This window comes from Brachyhypopomus gauderio, unplaced genomic scaffold (assembly GCF_052324685.1).
Source record: "Brachyhypopomus gauderio isolate BG-103 unplaced genomic scaffold, BGAUD_0.2 sc62, whole genome shotgun sequence".
Lineage (NCBI taxonomy): Eukaryota > Metazoa > Chordata > Actinopteri > Gymnotiformes > Hypopomidae > Brachyhypopomus > Brachyhypopomus gauderio.
The window spans coordinates 1,853,669-1,879,195 of record NW_027506883.1 but is presented as its reverse complement, the minus strand read 5'-3'; the positions used below and the strand labels follow the sequence as shown (position 1 = coordinate 1,879,195).

Below are 25,527 nucleotides of genomic sequence, written 5' to 3'. Positions count from 1 at the left end.
TGGATGTTTGTGGCCATGTCCAAGAAATCAATAATTGTGTATCTGACCTGTGGATATTATTATAAACACCAGACAAATTGGCCGTGCCACACTACCTCTGGGAAGAATCCACACACCACATGTTTGAGTGTTTGAGTTGTGAATGAGCCGACGTATATGGTGAGTCCTCTCTGCCTTGCCACTCAAACCCTCATTTCTATAAAAAGAGCTCCATGATCTGTCAGTGTTCATGGATGTGCAGTGCAGTAAGATGCCATTAACTGAATGGTTGAATCCTCTACTGATCCACTGATCTACTGATCCACTGATCTACTGATCTGGACTGCTTCTTGATTTAATATGCTTGATTTAAAATATTTCTGTTGTATGCTGTTATTAAAAGAAAGTATCCTTATGACAAAAAAATTGACAATTCAAATCTGGCCAGAAGCATAAGAGACAGATAGAAATATCCATTGAAACAGAAACCATACTGTGCACAACCTATGACATAAAGTTATGATGCTCTGTCAAATATTTCTCTCTCTCTCTCTGTCTCTCTCTCATCTTTTTATTGATGGCTTTTCCATAGTTTTTGGATTTTCCTGTCATGGACTGGCTATTGGGATATGACTGCCTGGATTCTGGGTTTCTGTTTTGACTCAGTGTGTTCATAGTATATTTTGAAATTCGAGCTGTGACATTGTATTTCTTTCTCTCAAGTCTAATTAAACTCTGCTGCTCTCATCCAGTCTATTGAGATTCTAGGTAACAAAAGTGTGTTGTACTACGGTACAGGTACACAATTAATTTCACTTCACAGCCAATCAGACAGACACCTGTCATCCTAATTTCCCATTCTCACGTTTAATAAGCAGAACCAGCGCAGCTCTCAAACCAATTTACCCAGTTTATGCAAATCCTTTATTTCCGGCTCGAAACAAACCTTAAAATAAATGACACAAACTGTTTACACACAGAATATGGCTAAACACATGTGAAGTAACCTATTTTACCTCAAACCTCAGCTTGTAAACGCTCAAACACGCAAGCAGCCCAGGAAATCATGATGTACTGAAGCATTCAGCGTAGAAACTGTCATGGCTAGTGAATAATGTATTAAGGCTATTTGCCATGAATTAATATTTTATTGTTTTCTGAATTTATGTTTAAAATGTTTATGGTACATAAATTCTATGCAAGGTTTAAACCAACTATCACAGAATATGTAGTAATTGCACGGAATGAAGCTGGACATGTCCACAAAATCTACAATTAATTAAAGTCCATAAATCCAAATGGATTCAATCTAAAAAATCTACAATATACAATATTTACAAACAACGCATGATGGTCTAACATGATCAGGTTTAAGCAGTGATTGATTATTTGTCCTGCAGATTATAATCTCACAGGTAGCAGGTGAGATACATTCACATACATGAACCAATAACACAACATTGAGCTGATGGTAATGACACGAAATGCAGAATCATTTGACCTGTAAGAAATGTCTCAGAAGTATGAAACCAAGAAGTCTGAAAGAACAACAATGCTCGTCCTATATGCATGAATTAGATCTACAACACACGTTTTAAGTACTATTAGTATTATTAGTATTTTGGACTCCTTATGGAGTAGTTAAAATCCACTCAACGGTGAAATGCTTCAGTGCCTCCTAACACAACCTTGTTCAGGGGGATCAGAAAAGGGTCCCTTAGTGGGACTGAAAAAGTGATTTTGCCTTTTGGAACGTGCAGTATGTGTATACGCATGTTCATATAGGGTTGGCCCAACAGTAGACCAATCGTATAGTCCCTGACCAAATATAGTCCCTGTTTGCAGCAGCATTGTTAATATTTTACTTCATTTTCCTGTCACTTCCTCTCCCTCATAGTTCACACTTCTGTTTTTATCAGTCAGATAATCAGGTATTAAGATGTAAGGCGTTGGTTATGGCCCTCTATCCTGGTCTACAGGGATGTTTTCATTGATTTCTCATTATTCATGGCTTTGTGCCTTCAGCTGCCTACTTATGCTGGATAAAAGTCAATATAGTATATAATACTCTGTTATACAATACAGTACCTCGAAGCTAAGTGATTCTGTTGTTGCCTTCGTGTGGTTACATTTGTCATGGTTTCTGATATATGGCCAAGCAGCATACATTGTGAGGAAGCCGACTACATCCAATACAAATATCAGTCTCATACTTGTCATTTCCTGCTGCTTCACAATGGGTTTGACTAGAGTGGCGTAACTCCTACAGACATGGTGGTGGTGCTATGAAGCAGGACTCTCATCTGGGCTCTGTGTTACATAAATGCAAGTCTGCCCTGCTGCGCGCAGGTAACATTACATTTACATTTACATTTACGGCATTTAGCAGACGCTCTTATCCAGAGCGACTTACAAAGTGCTTTGCATCTGATCACAGAATTCCTCCTAGGTAATAGTACGGATAGGCCAGAATTCAAGATACCATTGAGTCAGACTACTACTAAACTACAGGAGTCAATATCATTACCTAGTGTTTTGCAAGTTAGACGTTTGCCAAGAAGCAGAATTAACCATAGACAGATATACAATTTAAGAACAACGGCAAGTGGTATCAGCCGAGTTAGTGCTCTGGTAAGATCTCAACAAACAGGTGGGTCTTCAGTCTACGCTTGAAGATAGCAATAGACTCTGCAGTCCTAGCAGCTAATGGAAGATCGGCCCACCATCTTGGAGCCAGGACGGAGAATAGTCTGGAGCTTTGTCTTCCATGAGATTTTAAGCATGGAGTTTCGAACTACGTGAGGGGAGGAACTATGTGTGGGGAGGCAGTGTGTGAGGGGAGGAACTATGTGAGGGGAGACACTATGTGTGGGGAGGAACTATGTGAGGGGAGGAACTATGTGAGGGCAGACAGTGTGTGAGGGGAGGAACTATGTGAGGGGAGGAACTATGTGTGGGGAGACAGTGTGTGAGGGGAGGAACTATGTGAGGGGAGACAGTGTGTGAGGGGAGGAACTATGTGAGGGGAGGAACTATGTGTGGGGAGACAGTGTGTGAGGGGAGGAACTATGTGTGGGGAGGAACTATGTGAGGGGAGGAACTATGTGTGGGGAGGAACTATGTGTGGGGAGGCAGTGTGTGAGGGGAGGAACTACGTGAGGGGAGACAGTGTGTGAGGGGAGGAACTATGTGAGGGGAGGAACTATGTGTGGGGAGGAACTATGTGTGGGGAGACAGTGTGTGAGGGGAGGAACTATGTGAGGGGAGGAACTATGTGTGGGGAGACAGTGTGTGAGGGGAGGAACTATGTGTGGGGAGACAGTGTGTGAGGGGAGGAACTATGTGTGGGGAGACAGTGTGTGAGGGGAGGAACTATGTGTGGGGAGGAACTATGTGTGGGGAGACAGTGTGTGAGGGGAGGAACTATGTGTGGGGAGACAGTGTGTGAGGGGAGGAACTATGTGAGGGGAGGAACTATGTGTGGGGAGACAGTGTGTGAGGGGAGGAACTATGTGTGGGGAGACAGTGTGTGAGGGGAGGAACTATGTGTGGGGAGGAACTATGTGTGGGGAGACAGTGTGTGAGGGGAGGAACTATGTGTGGGGAGACAGTGTGTGAGGGGAGGAACTATGTGAGGGGAGGAACTATGTGTGGGGAGGAACTATGTGTGGGGAGACAGTGTGTGAGGGGAGGAACTATGTGAGGGGAGGAACTATGTGTGGGGAGACAGTGTGTGAGGGGAGGAACTATGTGAGGGGAGGAACTATGTGTGGGGAGGAACTATGTGTGGGGAGACAGTGTGTGAGGGGAGGAACTATGTGAGGGGAGGAACTATGTGTGGGGAGACAGTGTGTGAGGGGAGGAACTATGTGTGGGGAGGAACTATGTGTGGGGAGACAGTGTGTGAGGGGAGGAACTATGTGTGGGGAGACAGTGTGTGAGGGGAGGAACTATGTGAGGGGAGGAACTATGTGTGGGGAGGAACTATGTGTGGGGAGACAGTGTGTGAGGGGAGGAACTATGTGAGGGGAGGAACTATGTGTGGGGAGACAGTGTGTGAGGGGAGGAACTATGTGAGGGGAGGAACTATGTGTGGGGAGGAACTATGTGTGGGGAGACAGTGTGTGAGGGGAGGAACTATGTGAGGGGAGGAACTATGTGTGGGGAGACAGTGTGTGAGGGGAGGAACTATGTGTGGGGAGGAACTATGTGTGGGGAGACAGTGTGTGAGGGGAGGAACTATGTGTGGGGAGGAACTATGTGTGGGGAGACAGTGTGTGAGGGGAGGAACTACGTGAGGGGAGACAGTGTGTGAGGGGAGGAACTATGTGTGGGGAGGAACTATGTGTGGGGAGACAGTGTGTGAGGGGAGGAACTACGTGAGGGGAGACAGTGTGTGAGGGGAGGAACTATGTGTGGGGAGGAACTATGTGTGGGGAGGAACTATGTGAGGGGAGACAGTGTGTGAGGGGAGGAACTATCTGTGGGAGGAACTATGTGAGGGGAGGAACTATGTGTGGGGAGGAACTATGTGTGGGGAGACAGTGTGTGAGGGGAGGAACTAAGTGAGGGGAGACAGTGTGTGAGGGGAGGAACTATGTGTGGGGAGGAACTATGTGAGGGGAGGAACTATGTGTGGGGAGACAGTGTGTGAGGGGAGGAACTTTGTGAGGGGAGGAACTATGTGTGGGGAGACAGTGTGTGAGGGGAGGAACTATGTGTGGGGAGGCACTATGTGTGGGGAGACAGTGTGTGAGGGGAGGAACTATGTGAGGGGAGACAGTGTGTGAGGGGAGGAACTATGTGAGGGGAGGAACTATGTGTGGGGAGACAGTGTGTGAGGGGAGGAACTATGTGAGGGGAGGAACTATGTGTGGGGAGACAGTGTGTGAGGGGAGGAACTATGTGTGGGGAGGCACTATGTGTGGGGAGGAACTATGTGTGGGGAGACAGTGTGTGAGGGGAGGAACTACGTGAGGGGAGACAGTGTGTGAGGGGAGGAACTATGTGTGGGGAGGAACTATGTGAGGGGAGGAACTATGTGTGGGGAGACAGTGTGTGAGGGGAGGAACTATGTGTGGGGAGGAACTATGTGTGGGGAGACAGTGTGTGAGGGGAGGAACTATGTGAGGGGAGGAACTATGTGTGGGGAGACAGTGTGTGAGGGGAGGAACTACGTGAGGGGAGACAGTGTGTGAGGGGAGGAACTATGTGTGGGGAGGAACTATGTGTGGGGAGGAACTATGTGAGGGGAGACAGTGTGTGAGGGGAGGAACTATGTGTGGGAGGAACTATGTGAGGGGAGGAACTATGTGTGGGGAGGAACTATGTGTGGGGAGACAGTGTGTGAGGGGAGGAACTAAGTGAGGGGAGACAGTGTGTGAGGGGAGGAACTATGTGTGGGGAGGAACTATGTGAGGGGAGGAACTATGTGTGGGGAGACAGTGTGTGAGGGGAGGAACTTTGTGAGGGGAGGAACTATGTGTGGGGAGACAGTGTGTGAGGGGAGGAACTATGTGTGGGGAGGCACTATGTGTGGGGAGACAGTGTGTGAGGGGAGGAACTATGTGAGGGGAAACAGTGTGTGAGGGGAGGAACTATGTGAGGGGAGGAACTATGTGTGGGGAGACAGTGTGTGAGGGGAGGAACTATGTGTGGGGAGACAGTGTGTGAGGGGAGGAACTATGTGTGGGGAGGCACTATGTGTGGGGAGGAACTATGTGTGGGGAGACAGTGTGTGAGGGGAGGAACTACGTGAGGGGAGACAGTGTGTGAGGGGAGGAACTATGTGTGGGGAGGAACTATGTGAGGGGAGGAACTATGTGTGGGGAGACAGTGTGTGAGGGGAGGAACTATGTGTGGGGAGGCACTATGTGTGGGGAGACAGTGTGTGAGGGGAGGAACTATGTGAGGGGAGACAGTGTGTGAGGGGAGGAACTATGTGTGGGGAGACAGTGTGTGAGGGGAGGAACTATGTGAGGGGAGACAGTGTGTGAGGGGAGGAACTATGTGAGGGGAGGAACTATGTGTGGGGAGACAGTGTGTGAGGGGAGGAACTATGTGTGGGGAGGAACTATGTGAGGGGAGGAACTATGTGTGGGGAGGAACTATGTGTGGGGAGGCAGTGTGTGAGGGGAGGAACTACGTGAGGGGAGACAGTGTGTGAGGGGAGGAACTATGTGAGGGGAGGAACTATGTGTGGGGAGGAACTATGTGTGGGGAGACAGTGTGTGAGGGGAGGAACTATGTGAGGGGAGGAACTATGTGTGGGGAGACAGTGTGTGAGGGGAGGAACTATGTGTGGGGAGACAGTGTGTGAGGGGAGGAACTATGTGTGGGGAGGAACTATGTGTGGGGAGACAGTGTGTGAGGGGAGGAACTATGTGAGGGGAGGAACTATGTGTGGGGAGACAGTGTGTGAGGGGAGGAACTATGTGTGGGGAGACAGTGTGTGAGGGGAGGAACTATGTGTGGGGAGGAACTATGTGTGGGGAGACAGTGTGTGAGGGGAGGAACTATGTGTGGGGAGACAGTGTGTGAGGGGAGGAACTATGTGAGGGGAGGAACTATGTGTGGGGAGGAACTATGTGTGGGGAGACAGTGTGTGAGGGGAGGAACTATGTGAGGGGAGGAACTATGTGTGGGGAGACAGTGTGTGAGGGGAGGAACTATGTGAGGGGAGGAACTATGTGTGGGGAGGAACTATGTGAGGGGAGGAACTATGTGAGGGGAGGAACTATGTGTGGGGAGACAGTGTGTGAGGGGAGGAACTATGTGTGGGGAGGAACTATGTGTGGGGAGACAGTGTGTGAGGGGAGGAACTATGTGTGGGGAGACAGTGTGTGAGGGGAGGAACTATGTGAGGGGAGGAACTATGTGTGGGGAGGAACTATGTGTGGGGAGACAGTGTGTGAGGGGAGGAACTATGTGAGGGGAGGAACTATGTGTGGGGAGACAGTGTGTGAGGGGAGGAACTATGTGAGGGGAGGAACTATGTGTGGGGAGGAACTATGTGTGGGGAGACAGTGTGTGAGGGGAGGAACTATGTGAGGGGAGGAACTATGTGTGGGGAGACAGTGTGTGAGGGGAGGAACTATGTGTGGGGAGGAACTATGTGTGGGGAGACAGTGTGTGAGGGGAGGAACTATGTGTGGGGAGGAACTATGTGTGGGGAGACAGTGTGTGAGGGGAGGAACTACGTGAGGGGAGACAGTGTGTGAGGGGAGGAACTATGTGTGGGGAGACAGTGTGTGAGGGGAGGAACTACGTGAGGGGAGGAACTATGTGTGGGGAGGAACTATGTGTGGGGAGACAGTGTGTGAGGGGAGGAACTACGTGAGGGGAGACAGTGTGTGAGGGGAAGAACTATGTGTGGGGAGGAACTATGTGTGGGGAGGAACTATGTGAGGGGAGACAGTGTGTGAGGGGAGGAACTATGTGTGGGAGGAACTATGTGAGGGGAGGAACTATGTGTGGGGAGGAACTATGTGTGGGGAGACAGTGTGTGAGGGGAGGAACTAAGTGAGGGGAGACAGTGTGTGAGGGGAGGAACTATGTGTGGGGAGGAACTATGTGAGGGGAGGAACTATGTGTGGGGAGACAGTGTGTGAGGGGAGGAACTTTGTGAGGGGAGGAACTATGTGTGGGGAGACAGTGTGTGAGGGGAGGAACTATGTGTGGGGAGGCACTATGTGTGGGGAGACAGTGTGTGAGGGGAGACAGTGTGTGAGGGGAGGAACTATGTGAGGGGAGGAACTATGTGTGGGGAGACAGTGTGTGAGGGGAGGAACTATGTGAGGGGAGGAACTATGTGTGGGGAGACAGTGTGTGAGGGGAGGAACTATGTGTGGGGAGGCACTATGTGTGGGGAGGAACTATGTGTGGGGAGACAGTGTGTGAGGGGAGGAACTACGTGAGGGGAGACAGTGTGTGAGGGGAGGAACTATGTGTGGGGAGGAACTATGTGAGGGGAGGAACTATGTGTGGGGAGGCACTATGTGTGGGGAGACAGTGTGTGAGGGGAGACAGTGTGTGAGGGGAGGAACTATGTGTGGGGAGACAGTGTGTGAGGGGAGGAACTATGTGAGGGGAGGCACTATGTGTGGGGAGGAACTATGTGTGGGGAGACAGTGTGTGAGGGGAGGAACTATGTGTGGGGAGGCACTATGTGTGGGGAGGAACTATGTGTGGGGAGACAGTGTGTGAGGGGAGGAACTATGTGAGGGGAGGAACTATGTGTGGGGAGACAGTGTGTGAGGGGAGGAACTATGTGTGGGGAGGAACTATGTGTGGGGAGACAGTGTGTGAGGGGAGGAACTATGTGTGGGGAGACAGTGTGTGAGGGGAGGAACTATGTGAGGGGAGGAACTATGTGTGGGGAGGAACTATGTGTGGGGAGACAGTGTGTGAGGGGAGGAACTATGTGAGGGGAGGAACTATGTGTGGGGAGACAGTGTGTGAGGGGAGGAACTATGTGAGGGGAGGAACTATGTGTGGGGAGGAACTATGTGTGGGGAGACAGTGTGTGAGGGGAGGAACTATGTGAGGGGAGGAACTATGTGTGGGGAGACAGTGTGTGAGGGGAGGAACTATGTGTGGGGAGGAACTATGTGTGGGGAGACAGTGTGTGAGGGGAGGAACTATGTGTGGGGAGGAACTATGTGTGGGGAGACAGTGTGTGAGGGGAGGAACTACATGAGGGGAGACAGTGTGTGAGGGGAGGAACTATGTGTGGGGAGGAACTATGTGTGGGGAGACAGTGTGTGAGGGGAGGAACTACGTGAGGGGAGACAGTGTGTGAGGGGAGGAACTATGTGTGGGGAGGAACTATGTGTGGGGAGGAACTATGTGAGGGGAGACAGTGTGTGAGGGGAGGAACTATGTGTGGGAGGAACTATGTGAGGGGAGGAACTATGTGTGGGGAGGAACTATGTGTGGGGAGACAGTGTGTGAGGGGAGGAACTAAGTGAGGGGAGACAGTGTGTGAGGGGAGGAACTATGTGTGGGGAGGAACTATGTGAGGGGAGGAACTATGTGTGGGGAGACAGTGTGTGAGGGGAGGAACTTTGTGAGGGGAGGAACTATGTGTGGGGAGACAGTGTGTGAGGGGAGGAACTATGTGTGGGGAGACAGTGTGTGAGGGGAGGAACTATGTGTGGGGAGGAACTATGTGTGGGGAGACAGTGTGTGAGGGGAGGAACTATGTGTGGGGAGACAGTGTGTGAGGGGAGGAACTATGTGAGGGGAGGAACTATGTGTGGGGAGACAGTGTGTGAGGGGAGGAACTATGTGTGGGGAGACAGTGTGTGAGGGGAGGAACTATGTGTGGGGAGGAACTATGTGTGGGGAGACAGTGTGTGAGGGGAGGAACTATGTGTGGGGAGACAGTGTGTGAGGGGAGGAACTATGTGAGGGGAGGAACTATGTGTGGGGAGACAGTGTGTGAGGGGAGGAACTATGTGAGGGGAGGAACTATGTGTGGGGAGACAGTGTGTGAGGGGAGGAACTATGTGAGGGGAGGAACTATGTGTGGGGAGGAACTATGTGTGGGGAGACAGTGTGTGAGGGGAGGAACTATGTGAGGGGAGGAACTATGTGTGGGGAGACAGTGTGTGAGGGGAGGAACTATGTGTGGGGAGACAGTGTGTGAGGGGAGGAACTATGTGAGGGGAGGAACTATGTGTGGGGAGGAACTATGTGTGGGGAGACAGTGTGTGAGGGGAGGAACTATGTGTGGGGAGACAGTGTGTGAGGGGAGGAACTATGTGAGGGGAGGAACTATGTGTGGGGAGACAGTGTGTGAGGGGAGGAACTATGTGAGGGGAGGAACTATGTGTGGGGAGACAGTGTGTGAGGGGAGGAACTATGTGTGGGGAGGAACTATGTGTGGGGAGACAGTGTGTGAGGGGAGGAACTATGTGTGGGGAGGAACTATGTGTGGGGAGACAGTGTGTGAGGGGAGGAACTACGTGAGGGGAGACAGTGTGTGAGGGGAGGAACTATGTGTGGGGAGGAACTATGTGTGGGGAGACAGTGTGTGAGGGGAGGAACTACGTGAGGGGAGACAGTGTGTGAGGGGAGGAACTATGTGTGGGGAGGAACTATGTGTGGGGAGGAACTATGTGAGGGGAGACAGTGTGTGAGGGGAGGAACTATGTGTGGGAGGAACTATGTGAGGGGAGGAACTATGTGTGGGGAGGAACTATGTGTGGGGAGACAGTGTGTGAGGGGAGGAACTAAGTGAGGGGAGACAGTGTGTGAGGGGAGGAACTATGTGTGGGGAGGAACTATGTGAGGGGAGGAACTATGTGTGGGGAGACAGTGTGTGAGGGGAGGAACTTTGTGAGGGGAGGAACTATGTGTGGGGAGACAGTGTGTGAGGGGAGGAACTATGTGAGGGGAGACAGTGTGTGAGGGGAGGAACTATGTGAGGGGAGGAACTATGTGTGGGGAGACAGTGTGTGAGGGGAGGAACTATGTGAGGGGAGGAACTATGTGTGGGGAGACAGTGTGTGAGGGGAGGAACTATGTGTGGGGAGGCACTATGTGTGGGGAGGAACTATGTGTGGGGAGACAGTGTGTGAGGGGAGGAACTACGTGAGGGGAGACAGTGTGTGAGGGGAGGAACTATGTGTGGCGAGGAACTATGTGAGGGGAGGAACTATGTGTGGGGAGACAGTGTGTGAGGGGAGGAACTATGTGTGGGGAGGCACTATGTGTGGGGAGACAGTGTGTGAGGGGAGGAACTATGTGAGGGGAGACAGTGTGTGAGGGGAGGAACTATGTGTGGGGAGACAGTGTGTGAGGGGAGGAACTATGTGAGGGGAGGCACTATGTGTGGGGAGGAACTATGTGTGGGGAGACAGTGTGTGAGGGGAGGAACTATGTGTGGGGAGGCACTATGTGTGGGGAGGAACTATGTGTGGGGAGGAACTATGTGAGGGGAGACAGTGTGTGAGGGGAGGAACTATGTGTGGGGAGAGAGTGTGTGAGGGGAGGAACTATGTGAGGGGAGGAACTATGTGTGGGGAGACAGTGTGTGAGGGGAGGAACTACGTGAGGGGAGACAGTGTGTGAGGGGAGGAACTATGTGTGGGGAGGAACTATGTGTGGGGAGGAACTATGTGTGGGGAGACAGTGTGTGAGGGGAGGAACTATGTGTGGGGAGGCACTATGTGTGGGGAGACAGTGTGTGAGGGGAGGAACTATGTGTGGGGAGACAGTGTGTGTGGGGAGACAGTGTGTGAGGGGAGGAACTATGTGAGGGGAGGCAGTGTGTGAGGGGAGGCAGTATGTGTGGGGAGGAACTATGTGTGGTGAGCAGTATGTGTGGGGAGACAGTGTGTGAGGGGAGGAACTATGTGTGGTGAGCAGTATGTGTGGGGAGGAACTATGTGTGGTGAGCAGTATGTGTGGGGAGTTACCGTGTGCCACATATGTGCCATATATGAGAGTTCTCTGTTATGAATCCATGAATCATGTTTGATAGCTTTTTATATAAAGTGCTGCTTGAACGTTGGTGAACCTCTTGAGTAGTTTAGAGTTTTCTGTTGTGTTTTCCTGATTCTGTTATTTTATCGTTACCAGTTTTGGCATATGAAAGTTTATGTTAATCAATCCCATTTAGTTGATTTGTGTGAGTTGCCAGGAGACTACATGGGGTCAGAACATGTACCGTTGGTGAAGTCGTGGTATAGGTAACGGTAAAAGACGTGTGTGAGTGCTCAAGTAATCAATTAAGCAGATCAATCAAATGAGACATCATTGAGAAAAGATTTCAGCCACACTGATCAAAAGGGAGAACAAACCAACCAAACCAACGTTGTGCCAAGGCGTAAAGCACAGAGATCAACAATGTTGAGAGTAAGAGACATTCGAGGACATCAGGAAGAAGGTGGTGACAGTCCATCAGTCTGGGGAACGCTACAAGATCATCTCCCAAATCCAGCTCCAAAGACAAATGGTTTACAAATGGAGGACACTCAGCATCACCACAACTCTACCAAGAAGTGGACGGCCATCAAAATGTACACCAAGAAGCACCAGAAAAGGAATAATTCCACCTACCACCACCCACACACTCATCACCCACACACCACCCACACACCACACACACACCACACACTCATCACCCACACACCACACACTCATCACCCACACACTCATCACCCACACACCACCCACACACCACACACACACCACACACTCATCACCCACACACTCATCACCCACACACCACCCACACACCACACACACACCACCCACACACCACTCACACACCACACACACACACCACACACACACCACCCACACACCACACACACACCACCCACACACCACACACTCATCACCCACACACCACACACACACCACCCACACACCACTCACACACCACACACTCATCACCCACACACCACCCACACACCACCCACACACCACACACACACCACCCACACACCACACACACACCACACACACACCACACACTCATCACCCACACACCACTCACACACCACACACACACCACACACACACCACTCACACACCACACACACACCACCCACACACCACTCACACACCACACACTCATCACCCACACACCACCCACACACCACACACACACCACCCACACACCACACACACACCACACACACACCACACACTCATCACCCACACACCACTCACACACCACACACACACCACACACACACCACTCACACACCACACACACCACACACACACCACCCACACACCACACACTCATCACCCACACACCACCCACACACCACACACTCATCACCCACACACCACACACTCATCACCCACACACCACCCACACACCACACACTCATCACCCACACACCACCCACACACCACACACACACCACCCACACACCACACACTCATCACCCACACACCACACACACACCACCCACACACCACACACACACCACCCACACACCACACACTCATCACCCACACACCACCCACACACCACACACACACCACCCACACACCACTCACACACCACACACACCACTCACACACCACACACACACCACACACACACCACCCACACACCACACACTCATCACCCACACACCACCCACACACCACACACTCATCACCCACACACCACACACTCATCACCCACACACCACACACTCATCACCCACACACCACCCACACACCACACACTCATCACCCACACACCACCCACACATCACCCACACACCACCCACACACCACCCACACATCACCCACACACCACCCACACATCACCCACACACCACCCACACACCACTCACACACCACACACTCATCACCCACACACCACACACTCATCACCCACACACCACCCACACACCACTCACACACCACCCACACACCACCCACACACCACTCACACACCACCCACACACCACCCACACACCACACACTCATCACCCACACACCACCCACACACCACTCACACACCACCCACACACCACTCACACACCACCCACACACCACACACTCATCACCCACACACCACACACTCATCACCCACACACCACCCACACACCACTCACACACCACTCACACACCACCCACACACCACTCACACACCACTCACACACCACCCACACACCACCCACACACCACACACTCATCACCCACACACCACCCACACACCACACACTCATCACCCACACACCACCCACACACCACTCACACACCACACACTCATCACCTCCAGAGAGATGCAGATCTCTCTGGCAGCATCTGGGATAAATGTACATGCATCTACAATCAGGTGAAAAATCAGTAGACATGGCATTCATGGGAGAGTTGCTAGAAGGAAACCTCTGCTCTCTAGAAAGAACAAAGGACAGATGGACAAAGTTGTCCATTTAAAAACTTTGACAGAGAGCACTTGGACAAACCAGAGGCTTTCTGAAAGTCCATTATCTGGACAAATGAGTCCAAAATTGAATAATTTGGCCACAATCGCAGGCGCCATGTTTCGATTATAAAGAGAACCTCCTCTCACTAGTGAAGCATGATGGTTGAAACGCGAAGGTCTGGTTCTGTTTTTCAGCCAGACGCCATTTTATCCAGGGAAATCCCAGGCCTGTCAACAAATTGTTGACAAAACAAAATCTTCTGCCATCAGTCAGGAAGTTGAAGTTGGGATAGGAATGGATTGTGCAACAAGACAATGACCCAAAGCATTCCAGCAAAACCACCAAAGAATGGCTTAAGAAAAAGAACATTTTCACTCTGGGATGGCCCAGTTAAAGTCCGGACCTCAGTCCCATAGAGTTCACAATCTGTTGAATAAAATAATGAAAAATAAATCTTTTTTCTGAACGTCCTTTACTTGGAAAGTCTTTATAAATTGAAATTTGGACCCTGCTCAGTACCTCCAACTTCCTGCTTTTATAGGTGAGCAATCATCTCAAACTGGGCACTTCCTGTCACTCAGCGCCACAGCTCCCCTATTGTCCCAGCCCAGGCATTACACCCACCCTGAACACAGTCCATTCTGTTACATATATATATATATATATATATATATATATATATATATATATATATGTGTGTGTGTGTGTGTGTGTGTGTGTGTGTGTGTGTGTGTGTTTGTGTGTGTGTGTAGGTGGGTGGGTGCCATATGAAATCTATTGATAGACAGATGGACTCTTGCAAGGTCATTTATTCACAAGACTACACACACAGTTTAATTCATGCTGTCTTTTAGTGTATTGCCATATAAAGACTTGACATTTCAGAGGTTTGGGTAAACACTTATTACCCCAGCCTTTTACCCCACGACAGCTGCTCCTTATCAAAGTCATTTATGAATTAATAATTATACTCATCATCCTTAATAATGCTGTGTGTTCTATTGATTATAGCAAGAGTTTTCCACCACAGCTGCGGTATTATTATCTTAGTAATGGCTTCCTGAATCTGATTTAGAATCAGCCTAAGGGTTTTATAATAAATCACAGGCTGGACAGAGAATGCGATCTTCCTTAGATTAAAGACAAGGATTGCATTCAAATTACCATGTCTTTTGGCTTCTCACCCTCTGCAAATAGTGTATATCAATGAACATTCAAAGTTTATAATAAAATACAGTGAAATTATACTTTAAAGTTGAATTTGTCTATTCAACTTTGTTTAATTTTATGAAATCATTTTGTGTCACATTAAACAACTAACAGAATAGCAGAAGTAGAAAAAATGAATAACATATAAATAACAAGAATAAATTTCAAGAATAATTTTATAACAAGAATAAAAAACATGGACAGAGTATCAAAACCAAACAAAACGGGGAACAAAAAAGATTTTCCTCTTGAACAAGTCTGATCACAAATCACAAAGTGACACGGATCTTTCCATCATGCCATGATAACCAAACTTCTTCAGTTTTAGATTACAGACAGACACCGTGACCTTCTCCTGTAGGTCGTCTGATGCAGTTCACTGTCACAGTTCACACTGAGTGTCCACCATCCAGGCCGTCTGTCCCACCAGAAGCGTCCCCACTGTCCCTGTCCTCCACTGTCCTCCACTGTGCTTCATGTTTGGAACATTTTGGTGGTGTCGTGCAGTTTCTATTATGCCGGATTCTGAAGTCTTAGCAAATGAAACAAATGTTGTAAGTTTGAATTTTAATAGGATTTGATCATATTGATCATATTGCCATAATAAAGAACAAGGATTTGTCTATTCACATTTACGTAATAATCCAAGAACATCATATGCCTCTTGCATTTTGCATCTCTGACTGTTTAAGCCATTTATTCAGTAAAGCGTGTGTTTTGGGGAGCTGGTGGAAACGTCAAAACCAATTCCAGATGGTTAACAGAACATGCTCGCAGTTAGAGATGTCGGCATCATTCAGGTCAGAAGTATCTCAGTCAGCATCATTAAGAATGTCATTAAGAATTAAATGAATGGTGGGAATCCCTTGACATCACTGTGTATTACTTGCTTCACATAACTGACATCATGTAATGAATCATTTAAGGCTCTGATCCATCGCAGGACTTCTCTATGGCAAACCTCAGTGTGCTCTGACCTCAATAATTATTGTACTTGCAGCCCTTTATATGAGAATGCCCCATCTAATTATGGTTAAGATAAATGTTATTGTTAATAGTAGTGTCTGAGCACATATTTCAGATCACTGGCTGGCCTTGAGACATAATTAAAATCTGGAGGAGACATGTGCATATGCAGAGATACACTCACACAGCCTGACTGTGGCAGTATGGTCAACATAGAGAGTGTTGTGAATAGGCTTCTACATCTATGAGGTGGTGAATACATTCATAGTCCTCAAGCAGCTGCACAAAGCCTTACAGTAAAGTTGATCCTTTAAGAAATGGGCCAGCGGATAGCTGATGGCCACAAGAAAACCACGAGAATTGGAAGAGTGTGGATAAACTGGCCACCCACAAGTGATTTCACATGGAGATCCAGTCGTCAAATACCACCCAACATAATTAATACTTGTCAGTACATGACACCCTCTGTCATGAACACAGAGGTGGTGTCATGAAAGTTAACGACGAACATTTTTTTTTCTGAATATCAATTTGTCAGTGTTAATCTTTAATGTTTTGTTAATGCTTCTAGCGAAAAACCAAATGAAAAAATATAGCAAAAAAAAAAAAAAACACACACAATGCATTGCTTGTTGAAAATACCCTGAAAGACTCCTTATTCTTGTAAGAAACCTCATTCCCCTGTCCACAATTACACTTCTATCATCTGTCAAAGCTATCGCCCTACATTGCTAAAGCAATGATCTGAACAGGCTCCAGACAGCACTCTGTTGCCCTTGGGAGCCAATTTGCTTTCTGTCTCTTTGGTGTCCGGTTGGTCATTACACACTTTCTGCTCTGTGTACCTGTGACTGGCCTTATCGAGTACTGCAGGGCAGAGAGCAGGAGTGAGTGATTGAACTATAGTCTATTCTCTATTAGACCCATAGCATCCTGATTGTTCACTCAATCCTCTCTCTCTCTCTCTCTCTCTCTCTCTCTCTCTCTCTCTCTCAGTTCCTCTCTCCCTATCTCTCTGTGGGTGTGCTCTCATTAGCTAGGAGATGATATATTGGCTGTTAATTGCTAAAGCAAACTTACATAAGTAGGACGAATAAAGCAATAAACACACACACACACACACACACACACACACACACACACACACACACACACACACACACACACACACACACACACACACACACACGTTAAAGGCAATAACAGAGTGCTGTGTTACCAATGAAATGTTTTTCTTTTTTATTTCATTTCATTTTGGTCATTCAGCCTTTAGCCATTTTGTGTTTTTGTTGTTTGCAATATCATTTACCTCCTTTTCATCAGAATGTCTAAGCATTTGTACTAAGCATTTTTGACTTGTCAAAGTACCCTGTGGTTCTGATTGATATGAAGGCTTCAGTAACCACGATGTAACATATCATGAATGATTCATATTGATATTTGCCTTAACAAATCTTTATCTTTAATTCTGCTTAATTTATTATTGATCCCGTTCCCTCCCCTTTTCTACATTAACCAATTATCCAATATTTTATTATCTAATATTATTAGCTTGGATGAGCTTGTAGAAGAGATCCTGGACTCAATTCTGCATTGCCTTCTCACAGACACTGGCACTTTGCTTGCTTCTCCTCCATCTCTCCAAAAACAGGTCCAGGAACTTCATGCCAGTGGGTGTCGGACTCTGTCTTGCTGTACAGCATGTTGTAGCCGGCTACAGCTTGGCTCCTGCTGTGGGGATGAGCAGAATAAGGACTGCTCGCAGCTGACACGATTCATACACGTTGTGCACGACCGCTCGACACTATATAATGAATCCTTGCCTGTAGATGATGACAAAGTCACAAACATGGGTTTTCCCACATAACAGTGCTGTGGTGCCTTCAGCATGGCTCAGGCGATGTGTAGTTGAAGTCTATGAGTAAAGGATTTAAACAGCATTTATTTAGGACTGCCATGTTTTAGTAGAGAAGCAGGAAGTCGAGGGGAAAATATGTTGAAATAGCCACAGCTTTCAGTTGTGTTGGCTCAGTGTGATACAAGTTGCACAATTTAGTCTCTTCCTCCCTGACTTATTAATGCATAATTTTAAAATATGACCTAATATACTACAATTATGGTGAAACTTGTTTCATGACTTTCAGTCTTTCAATTTATTAGACAGCACATTTCCAGCCAGCACTTTTCTCTTGTCAAATATTAAATCCAAGTGTGGAGCACAGGTCTCAGGTCAGTCACGTAGGTCACACTTCTCTCAGACAGAGCCCAAGCTATTAAAGGTGTTACAGCAAGCGATTACTTTTTCTCTGCCCGAGGCTCAGAGGCAGATCATTTTCTGGTAACTTTACCAACCGTGAGGTTTTGCTAGCGGCCATTTATACAAAAGGGGAAATACTGTAAACCGCAAAACCAGAGGAAGCAGAAATGCAATGAAGTTTTTATTGGCCTTCTGTGGCTGCACTCCTGTTCCAAATGAACCTTCATCTTCAACACAGAATCACTCTGCTGGCTGCCCTGAACACAGCCGATGTGGAGCACTGCGCTCTTGCAGATGGAGGTGAATGAACACATCAATTCCCTTCAGTTATTACACTTCTGTCACCGTTTCCTCAAGGAGCTCTTTTTCCTTTTGCTTTTTATCCTTGAGTATTTCTTTTTCATTTTTTTTCTTCTCTTTGTCCAGTAGTTTATTATATTAGTACTTTATTCCTTAGTAGGTTTTTGCTGAAGTAACAAGTAGCGCCCCCTAGCTGCCATGGCTATATTTTGAAAACACATAAAGCAGAAATCTTTCCCTTAAATAGGTTTTAAGGATTTGGGTAGGTTACTGTTCATAAACAAACATGGCCACTCTTAAGAAATACTCTTACTGAACAGGGAATATTCAGACTAATCAACTTACATAATGTCAGTAATGGACTAGACCACAAAATGTAAACTTCTCTGTTACACACACACAAAAATTTGATTTATAAACAAAAATTTCCTTTCTTTATTTCAAGGTGACTTTCACCTGGATGATATGATGCAGGTAATAATACATACACACCACCGTCATTTAGCTCCACTCAAAAATCTCAACTCTCTGTTAATAAACCAACTAAAGATCTCATCTCCATCATTGTCCTTTTCTCCATAAATGTGCCAGTTTAATCCCAGAATTCCAGTGCCCATGTGTTATTGTTGAGCTTTGTCTTCTTGTTACTTTGAAGTGCAGGAAACTTGGAACTGATTTTGTGTGTGTGTGTGTGTGTGTGTGGGTGGGTGTGTGTGTGTGTCCGCGTGTGTGTTCCTGGAGTGCGGGGGATGGAGCCAGAGCACTGTATGAAGGCAGTGACGTCTCTCGGGAGGGCTCTGAGTAGTGCATGACAGACTGAAGTTGTGAATCAGGCAAACAGAAAGGAAACCATGATGTGCAGAAGCTGTTTGAGAGTCTTCTTTGAGAAGAGGAGCCCCTTAGGCTTACTGGAGTAGCCAAGACTGTCCTGAGTGAGCCTAAAACTATTTGATTTGAATTTGATTTGGGAATAAACTGTTCAAAAAATCAGTTACAAGCATTCTGAAGGATTGTAATTAAAATAAATTTATATGGAGCTTGAATCTTTAATAGCTACTTTGCAAATATTTAGATATAAACGTGTACATACACAGAGAATATGTTTAGCTGACCATATTAATATAATTCTCTGTGATTTAGTGGCATAATTCCTTTAAGCAGACAGACCTTTGACAAATACTCTCTTACATGCATTATTATAAATTTTACTAATATTCTAACACTGATGTGCTACGACCATGCTGGCATAAGAACTACTTGGATGTACGTCTGTAGAAAACCAGTATTAATATCAATTCTGCCATTAGGAGTTCAGTTGTTACAGTGCAGGGCATCTGTTTCGCATCTCAACTATGAAGTGCTGATGTCTTAAATGACTTAAACATTGTTAGGGAACTCATTCATTCCACTTCCAGAAGCACTAAACCAGCAACCCAGCAATAATGCAGTCCATTTGAGTCCAGCAATTACAGCAATTGTGTGTTTCAGACAAATTTACTTAAGACTAGTTTCTTCTTAGGCTCTGAGATTGTGCTCAAATAAAGTACGTCTTAGCGTGATGGAGAAGCAGATTTGTCTCCCAGCTGTGCTTCCTGTCGGAGTCACTCTCTCAACTGTTGCTATGCAACATACCAGTCAAGCATCTACAGGACTGCACACCAGCCGCAAACGTCTGAGATGCTCAACAGTTGAGTTTGAATAGATGGGAAAGACGCAGGCCAGGCTGCATTAATATGGGAGGAGGAGAACCACCCACCTCCTCCTCTCCAGAACAGCAGAGCCAGGAGGAGAACAGGCCTCAGTTCGCCTGTGGCACCAAACATGAAGGAGAAAGGCCCCAGACATGTGACTAAACATCTGCTGTTAAACAGGAAGTGGATGGAACGGCGTGGCAGGTTCTAATGATTATTCAGGGAAATAGCACCGCCAAAATCTCCAAGGTAACGATAACTTTAAAGAGTAGGCTGTTCAGTGAATTGGCTGTTGTAACATTATTGTCTTGTTTTTGTAAGATTTAAGGGACAATTCATTAGTCAATTCAACCTTCCTCGTTACAAGACATTACAGAGCTGGTTGATGTGTAAGAGAAGCACACCTGTGGCATCTCCTGGAGGCGCTCTGAGACTGGCACTTACCTGATTCGCCTCTGCAAAATGAGTCGCAGCTGTTTCGAGCTAATTACTCAGGACGAGAAGCAGCTTAGAAGCAGCTGTGGTTTGTGAAGTAGGAAACACAGAACTCACACAGTCGCCGTTTCTCCGGGCCGCTTTCCGACCGCTCACGGTGGATCATTACACTCATGGTATTTGAAGAAAATGTCTTGCTACTTTGACATTGTCCATTTTCCATCCGTCCTTTTGAAAAACGCATTGAGAATTGCTCCCCCAAATTGTCCTGACGATGGGCTACATGAAGAAGGCCAGAAGTATCCATGTGGTGGTAGAAGAGTGTGCTGGTGAAAGACAGTCTGTCCCCTGACTCACACACTCCAAGTAATTGCTACTCTCATGTACCAGCGCTTTGTACCCACTCCAAACGATGGGTTCTGCAATTCGCGGTATTTAATGAATCATGTTGTCTTTTTCCTTCTCATGGAGACCGTGTGGAGTGTGGACGAACAGCCCCTGTTGGGTTTAACCTCATTGATATTCACAATGTTCCCATTGTTCTGATGCGAAGAGATCTTGCCTGGCTTGGGAGTTGCTCTACAAGACTATGACCTTATCTACAAGTTTATTTGCTTCAGTGAGGTTTTTGATCTTAGATACACAGAAATGATATGAAAGACCATGAATGTTAGAATTACTGGTACTGTCCAACTGGGGGCCCTTTATTTGCATTGTGAAACAAGGATTTTCACAGCCATGAGTGGACAAGAGGAACACAGCTAACCAGAGACGACTACCAGCATTGTACAGCTTACTTTAGGTCAACCAGGCTTATCTAATACAGGTCAACCCTAAAGTCGTTAGTCCAAACCTTTGGAATATTGGCCGATAATTCATATTAGCATACACATACTTTTCATAGCATCTTATCAATTACGGCAGCAGAATTCTCCTGATGGCCACTCTGCATAAGGAAACCGAAGATCTAATGATATCACAGTTCTGAGGATGTTCCTGATCTGATATGCACCTGCTATCTTTCCTTAGGGGTCTCACTAAAGCAGACACACTGAAGAGTACAATTAAAACGCTGTTGAATAACCCTTACTATAAACATTACACTTAATAATGGAAACCTTTTAGAACTAATTACCATTGTCACGTTGTGCTGTTTTGTTGAGTCAATGGAAGAGAACTACATATGTGGTGATGTAATACAGAGATAATTGTTAGTTTTGTTTGTGAAGAGCAGAGACCCTTAAACATGAGGGCACATTTGCTCTTCATCTTTTGAGAGGTGTTGGTCAGCCACTGGGTTTGTTTCAAACAGAAAGGAAATCCATTTTGAAGAGCACGCTCTTGTACTAGAGTACATAGCAGCTTAAAACAACCTGGTCGTGGACGCCTGGTTGTTATTCTGAACTGAATGAAGTTCTATTGAAGTAAATTTAAACAATACGCTTTTGGAAGTGTATTGTTTTCAGTACATGCATGACTGCACCATGGATTATACATAACCAGCATGCTATTAAGTCAATTTAAACTGTATTTGCAATATGGTTCCTGTAATACAAATGTACAGTTATGCTTTGAATGGTGATTCATATGTTAAATTTTATAGTTTGAGCACGTTTTGGAGAGAAGTTACTAGTCTTCAAGTAATTGACTGTCCAGGAAAGAATATCGACAGCTTGGGGCCTGAACTAAATGTACAGATGTGTGCACTGATTCTTTAGTATATTCAGATTGGGTAGAATAGTGGTTGCTTTCTATTGTACACTCCCTTAGAAACCTGTATCAGTGTAATGAACGAATGAATGGATGTCATGTGAATTACTCCTCAGGGTCTTGTTCCTTTAGGCCAGTCAACCTTAATCATTCTAAAATGAGCTTTTGGCCAATCAGAGAGTCAGATGGTAGAAGCGGGGATGGGCTGGCAGTGTAGACAGTGATGGGGTGAGGGTGTGGCCAGGGGCGGGGTTTAGGCCAGGGGCGGGGTTTAGGCCACGCCCAGCATGCATGAAAGTGGCTGTACAAACGAGCATTCCCCCGACCGTACCAAGCGTGTGGAGCTACTTCCCCACAGCAGGCCAGTGAGTGTGTGGAATATAATGAGGTATAAAAACTCCTTTATCCACTCCACTCCCAAATGACCTTCCTCTTCCCTTTTGATCTCCCTCTTCCCTTCCGACTCTCCTCATCCTCAGTGGCCTGTTCTGCATAAACAGATGGGCGCCTCCTGCTGGTTTAGATTCATAAGAGCGTCTCTCCCAGCCCGTCCTGTTCCCACCACACAGCTCACGCACTCATGGCCAGATCACAGGTTTTAGAGGAAGTGCTTTAGCCATCTTTAGCCATTCAACTTGTGGTCTCCCACATTTCTTAAGTTTGTGCCCTCTTCATCACTATGGAGGAACTATGGTGTTGGGATTGTGTATAAAAGACATGAACGACTATGTGCTGCATCTTCATACTGGAAATGGTTAAACAGTAATGTCTCATGTAACTTTTACTGCAGGCATTTGTCTTATGTAAACACATTATTTTTGGTTCAAATTTATTTGGATTATTGTTAATCCTGTTTCACCTGTCATTCAAGATGCTGTCACTGCTGGTCTGACTGAAAATAATGAGCAGATGGATTATTTAGAGGATTAGTGAGAGAATATGTGTGTGTGTGTGTGTGTGTGTGAGATGAGCTGGCCTCTGGTGGTCCCCGCTCCCTTAAACGACAATGTCAGAGTGTGTATCCTGTGAAAATAAAATATTCCGGGCTGCGTCAGGCTTGCGCAAACACACGTATGCACGCACGCATGCAGGCACACACAGACGAGGCGGCAGGCTGCTCCGTGGGCCAGCCAAAGACAGCCCACCACACGGGGGTATTTAAGAGCCGCGCACCACAGCCAGCTGAAGTTTCTCCTGCACACTGGTGCAACCCAGCACAGGACTGTCCTCACACCACTGCACTCAGACTCCAGCTCATCTGAAGGTAACTGCTTTCACTTTCTGAACCTCTGAACCTCGTGTAGCCATGCAGGTGATCCTGCAATAATTCATCTGGGTTGTTTTTGTTTGTTTCTATTTTATCAGCAAAAATGCATTCTGGCTGAATTAGATCGTTCATCTCTAATGAAGCATATATATAATACATTAGCATGCATGCAATACAGTAGAGAGCACAAACAGATTCACTAAGTGGATATTATTAGATTATTGTGAGGCCAGATAAATACTATAGAGATTTATCATACATACGTTTTTCACATTAATCTGTTCTTTAGTGCTCTAGTTTCTTGCTCATTTAATACCTTTGTAATTTATTTTAATATTTTATATGTTTCTAATTTCACTTGTTTTTTTAATGCAACAGTCCAAATAAGGACAACGATAATGACAGTGATATTATTATTATTAATCTCATCTATGAAAGAAGAGCTTTAATAAAACTGAGTGAATGTGCATTAAAGTGCGATTTCAAAAAGTGTTTTTTGATCAAATTTCTGAGCTCGTTATGTTTGCATAGCTAAACCTAATTGTTACAGCTGTGCACTGGTTGGTAAAAAAAATATACTTTTACCTCATAACCTTATTTTCTTCTTAAATCTTCTATTCTTCTATTCTATACTTCTATCCCTCTTCTTTCTTCTATTTTATGCACTTCCTTTCAAATAAGAATTTCCCACAAATTCCCAGGAAACATTGGCAATATTATCAGCCTTAAGTATTTCTCACATTCTTATTAACGTGGACGTGTTGTCATCTGTGTGTGTGTATGTGTGTGTGTGTGTGTGTTTCAGCCATGAACACTGGAATCTGCGTGTGTGTGTTGCTGGCTGCTCTGTCCGGCAGCGGGTGCCTGTCTCTCTCGACACACTCGTTCGACGAGGGGCAGCGTGACAGCGGGACAGCGGCTACACGCTCACGCCACGCCCGTGCGCTGCCCCCTGGTGGACAGCTCAATCTGTTGTCTAAACCACAGGAGGAGGAGGTGGAGGACGAGCCGGGGCGGCGGCTGAACGAACTTCTCCTCCGACTCATATCAAGGAAAGGTAGGACGTCTCTTCTGGGGCTTCTCCTCAGCAGACAGCCACACTCACGATCCGCACGCAGACAGAACCCAGCACACCTTCTCTGTTTCATTCTCCTACAAGCGTTCAGTCTCAAGATGCTCCTACATTTGCATGTTTCACACCACCTCCTTCCTGATGTCCTGAACTGAAAGCTTTTCTCCTTCTGCCTCTCAGGATCCTATCGCAGGAGTCCTGTAAACAGCAGGTCTCCCAGTCACAGAATAAAGGACCGGGACTATCTGGGTTGGATGGACTTTGGCCGGCGGAGTGCAGAGGAGTACGAATACTCTTCATAATCCCCCCAAGACATTTTCTATCTACCCGTCAGCCCAACATCTGTACAGAGTGATCTCTCTTCTATTTATTTTCTCCCACATTTGTGTATATATGATTTATCATCTCATTAGAAATATGTTGAGGATTCCAGAATAAATAATTGCCTTAACTCATTCACCCAGAGTTCGGTGTCCAGCTGTCGTCTCATGGCCGTGATGCCATTACACTCAACTAAAACTCAAACGAATCTCAAATATACTGAAGCATTTGAAACGGGAGGGGTGCGTGCACTTGTTCAAAGGCAGATATGATACCATGGAAACTGATTGGATTAGGCTGTGTTAGCATGGGCACTCTAGTGGAACTGCAAGCAGCTATAGGGCTTGAAAGTGGCGTAGCACTGAAGACACGGCCCAGTCACTCTGGAAACCTTAATTGCTACTTTAATAATAACAGCTTTAGCCATACAATGC

The 25,527-nt window shown here is 46.8% G+C and overlaps 1 protein-coding gene across 2 annotated transcripts; it reads left to right on the top strand.

Moving 5' to 3' along the window:
• The first annotated feature begins 2,247 nt into the window (after nucleotides 1-2,247).
• ccka (cholecystokinin a) lies at nucleotides 2,248-25,223 on the top strand. 2 transcript variants are annotated; one of them, XM_076988565.1, is made up of 7 exons: nucleotides 2,248-2,328; nucleotides 17,692-18,597; nucleotides 19,043-19,071; nucleotides 19,339-19,529; nucleotides 23,525-23,697; nucleotides 24,506-24,757; nucleotides 24,953-25,223. In XM_076988565.1, exons 6-7 carry the CDS (start codon nucleotides 24,508-24,510, stop codon nucleotides 25,072-25,074), a joined length of 372 nt encoding a protein of 123 aa, XP_076844680.1. In that variant the 5' UTR covers nucleotides 2,248-2,328; nucleotides 17,692-18,597; nucleotides 19,043-19,071; nucleotides 19,339-19,529; nucleotides 23,525-23,697; nucleotides 24,506-24,507; the 3' UTR covers nucleotides 25,075-25,223. The 2 variants fall into 2 exon arrangements, with proteins under 2 accessions (XP_076844680.1, XP_076844682.1); XM_076988567.1 differs by lacking the exons at nucleotides 2,248-2,328; nucleotides 17,692-18,597; nucleotides 19,043-19,071; nucleotides 19,339-19,529 and having other exon boundaries at nucleotides 22,707-23,697.
• The last annotated feature ends 304 nt before the right edge of the window (nucleotides 25,224-25,527 follow it).